Genomic DNA, 4,147 nt, shown 5'->3' with positions numbered 1-4,147 from the left:
AAAAAAAATTCACACAATTTATACATTTGGAAGGAAGACTTAATTTTATATAAAGGTTTACCACCTAAAAGGTGACCTTCCTGACAGGTTGGTAAGTGTGGCCTTCAGCTGTCAACAGACACTTTGAAGGAGGGGATATTGGGGAGGTAGTTCAACATATATATTCAACAGGTTATAGGAACAGCTATGAATATTCATGAAGGTGGTCCTAACACATGTGTATTGAATACACAGGCAGGTTACATGAGATCCATGTTCACCCTGAGGTTGAGACTTATCATTTAAAGGTATACAATTAGCCCCTATCCATACAAAAGGTCTTTTCAGGACAGTGTGCACCCTCTGTATACTGGCCGGAATCAGTCCATAGTGAATGGTCTTATCACAAGAAAGTGACTGATACCAGTCTCTTGTCCAATCAAAGCTGTAGTTACGGCTTGCAGAACATGGGCTGAGGGTCTACGTCTGGTGGTGACTGGGCTGAAAATTGTTTTAATATTGTTTATCTTTGGCCAGTGCTTGTCTAGCTACAAAACAAAACAAAACAAAAACCAATGGCAGTTAGTACATAGTTTATTCTTTAAGTGTACAGGTGTGTGACTTTACCCTTGCCTGGCATGGTCTTAGGTCTTATTTATAATTTGGCATCTTATTGACACAAAGAGTCCACTCTGTCAGTCTAATGATCTCTATTTTAACATGAATGCCGGCCAATGTCTGGAAAAGGGAGTGGGTATAATGAGGATGAGACCTGTCTCACCTTCCATCCCATCATGACTAGGAATTAATTTTTAAGGTTTCCTTGGGATCTCCTTGGCCAAGATGGGGTCTGTTTATTCAGTTGCAAGACTTAGGGTTTTATTTTGTTTATAACTGTAATGATAATAATGAAAAAGTAGGGCAGAGGAAGAAAAATAATATATAAATTTAATGTATGCCAGACCTGTTTGTATTTTTTATACTATCTATACATTTTGTTTTGTTTCCATTTTTGCAAGAGCCCATTGAGATTTATACTATTATTATCCTATGCCTTTTACAGGTGAAGAAACTAAGTGATTAAGCACCGAGTCAATTGCACAAGATGTTATAATAATATGTTCACCTTAACTTGGAACCATTGCAGTATTACCCCAATCAACTTTCTTTACTCTAATTGAAAGTGAATGATTACCGGCTTTTTAGTTAATATCAAAAAAGATTCATTCCAATCTAGAAGACTGCCTGCAAGCAATGTGAACACGTGTGTCTAGTTTCTTTGCAGGTTCTCCCAGTTTCGCCTTTTTTCTTTCTCCTGATGGAAAATCACAGAGTGCCTTGACAGCTCTGTGACCCAGCCAACTTTAGATTTTTTCCCAGTAAGCTTCAAACAAAACCGAGATCTCAAACATTCCCAGGCACTGATAAAGTTATGTAGGTTTTTGCCCAAAGCACTGAAAGAAACTGGCCTTGGCCCTGAACCAAATTTCTTAAACCTTCCTAAAAATGCCGTAACTGGACCTCCCTCACTAGAGCCATATTTAGGTAGAATGTGCATTTCTCTCTGTCTTCTAGGAGGATTGCTGCAGCACTCTGTAATAAATGCTTTGGGCTAGTCAACCAGGTGTTTTGTGCTTCTTTGGAATCTCAAACAGCCCGATCTTGGGATGGTTTGGAGCACCCCTTTATAGGCTCTTTTCTGCTGCCACTCATGAAATTATTCCAGACAAAGTACTTCCCCATTCTTGCCCTAACATCTGGGTCACACTGAAATCTTTAGACCTATAAAGGACATCAGCAAACCAAGTCTAGCCCCAAATCACAGATAGTACCTTCCACACACCATGGTTAGGAAGTTCCGTGAAAGTACAGAGCAGATAGGCAAAATGGAATAAGGCGATGTTTTTCCTCCCGAAAATTCTTACCTTCCAATGCGGTTTAGGTAAAAAAGAAACAAGCAGAAGAAGATCCCCATCACCCCAAAGCCCTCAATTTGGAGCCTGCACCCTGTAGGCACTGAAAAGCTTTTATTTAAAATGCAATTTATGACTATACCAGTGGAATTCCAACATAGCAGCTCTCTGATTGTCCTTACAATTATAACCAGTAGAGCCTCCTCCTTGATGCAGTAGGCAGAAGCCCAGTGGCAATGCAAAGCCATAATGTGTCCACAAGAGAAGTCAGGCTAGACAGCCAAAACAAGACAGAATGCTGCCCCCACCTCCACAGCCACCACCTCTTTCCCTGAGAGACACGTGTCACTGAAGCCAGCAGACAGACAGATATACAGATATGATGGGCATGCAGGTGAGAGGTGACAATGTGCTAGCAGCCCTCACTCTCAGAGCCTCCTCCACCTTGGCGTCCACTCTGGCGGCGCTTGAGGAACCCTTCAGCCTGCCACTGCACTGTAGGAGCCCCTCTCCGGGCTGGCTGAGGCCGGAGCCAGCTCCCTCTGCTTGCAGGGAGGTGTGGAGGGCAGAGGCGCAGGTGGAACCCGGGCTGCACGCGGCACTCACAGTCCAGCGCGATTTCTGGCGGGCGCCGGCGCTGTGGGCCGCACTCCAAGCGGCTAGCTGACCCTGCCAGCCCAGGGCAGTGAAGGGCTTGGCACCTGGGCCAGCAGCTGCGGAGGTTGCGCTGCGTCCCCCAGCACTGCCGGCCCACATGCACCACGCTGGAATTCTCCCTGGGCCTCAGCCGCCTCCCCGCGGGGCAGGGCTCGGGGACCTGCACGCCTCCATGTCCCAGCCCTCCTCTCTGCGGTGGGCTTGGCCTGAGCCTCCCCGACGGGCGCCACCCCCTGCTCCGTGGCACCGGGTCCCATCTACCGCCCAAGGGCTGAGGGGTGCAGGCGCCGCTAGGGACTGGTAGGGAGCTCCGCCTGCAGCCCCGGTGTGGGATCTACTAGGTGAAGCCAGCTGGGCTCCTGAGTCTAGTGGGGACTTGGAGAACTTTTATGTCTAGCTAAGGGATCCTAAAGGCACCAATCAGCACTGTGTCTAGCTCAGGGTTTGTAAATACACCATTGGGTACTCTGTATCTAGCTCACCTAGTGGGGACTTGGAGAACTTTTCTGTCTAGCACTCTGTGTCTAGCCAAAGGATTGTAAACGCACCAATCAGCACTCTGTCAAAACGGACCAATCAGCGCTCTGTAAAATAGACCAAATCAGCGCTCTGTAAAATGGACCAATCAGCAGGATGTGGGTGGGGTCAGATAAGGGAATAAAAGCAGGCCACCCAAGCAAGCCAGAGCAACCAACTCTGATCTGCTTCCATAGTATGGAAAGTTTGTTCTTTAGCTCTTTGCAGTAACTCTTGCTGCTGCTCACTGGGTACACGCTGTCTTTAAGAGCTGTGACACTCACTGTGAAGGTCTGCAGTTTCACTCCTGAAGCCAGGGAGACCACGAATCCACCAGGAAGAAGGAGTAACTCCAGACCCGCTGCCTTTGAGAGCTGTAACCCTCACAGCGAAAGTCTGCGCTTCACTCCTGTCAGGGAGACCACGAACTCACCAAAAGGAGGATGTCCAGACACATCTGAACGTCTGAAGGAACAAACTCCGGACACACCATGTTTAAGAACTATGACACTCACCGCGAGGGTCCACAGCTTCATTCTTGAAGTCAGTGAGTCCAAGAACCCACCAATTCTGGACACACAGGTAGAGGTTGTAATATGACATTTTATTTTTTTTTAGTAGAACTTCTCTTTAAAAGTTGTGAGTCTTTTGGATTTTCACTTTCAACCATTTATCTTCATGACAGATTCCCTTATTTTGGAAATATTTTCAAAATGGAATCTTGGCTAACAGAAAAAAAATACAAAATAACCTCATTTTTCCTGCAAGGAAGAAAAAAACCACAACTGTGGTATCATTGTACATATAAATACAGATGCTGAAAACTGAAATGCAAAAATATTATCGTTTTACTATTTATTGTTTGTATATTTAGCAGGCCTTTGCATTTGAGAAATAATATTTTTACTCACATAAGGGAAAAGAGAGGACTGGTTTCCTCTTCAACTACTATGGCAGTAGAAGTTCGATGGAGTAATGTTGCTTGTAGAAGCTGTATAGAAAAATACGTAGCACAATAAACATGCTACAAGGCTTGTTAATGTAGGTGTGGAAAATATTTAAAGAAACCTTTCAGACCATCA

General features: G+C 45.2%; 1 protein-coding gene across 1 annotated transcript; it reads right to left on the bottom strand.

The window, feature by feature from the left end:
• Positions 1 to 973: 973 nt before the first annotated feature.
• LOC116274431 lies at positions 974 to 2,932 on the bottom strand. Its single transcript, XM_031664944.1, has one exon. It carries the CDS (start codon positions 2,646 to 2,648, stop codon positions 2,238 to 2,240), a length of 411 nt encoding a protein of 136 aa, XP_031520804.1. The 5' UTR covers positions 2,649 to 2,932; the 3' UTR covers positions 974 to 2,237.
• Between the last annotated feature and the right edge of the window lie 1,215 nt (positions 2,933 to 4,147).

The sequence above is a fragment of the Papio anubis genome, chromosome 4, assembly GCF_008728515.1.
Source record: "Papio anubis isolate 15944 chromosome 4, Panubis1.0, whole genome shotgun sequence".
Taxonomy (NCBI): domain Eukaryota; kingdom Metazoa; phylum Chordata; class Mammalia; order Primates; family Cercopithecidae; genus Papio; species Papio anubis.
Note: the sequence above shows the minus strand (reverse complement) of the source record. Positions and strands in the feature narration are given on the sequence as shown.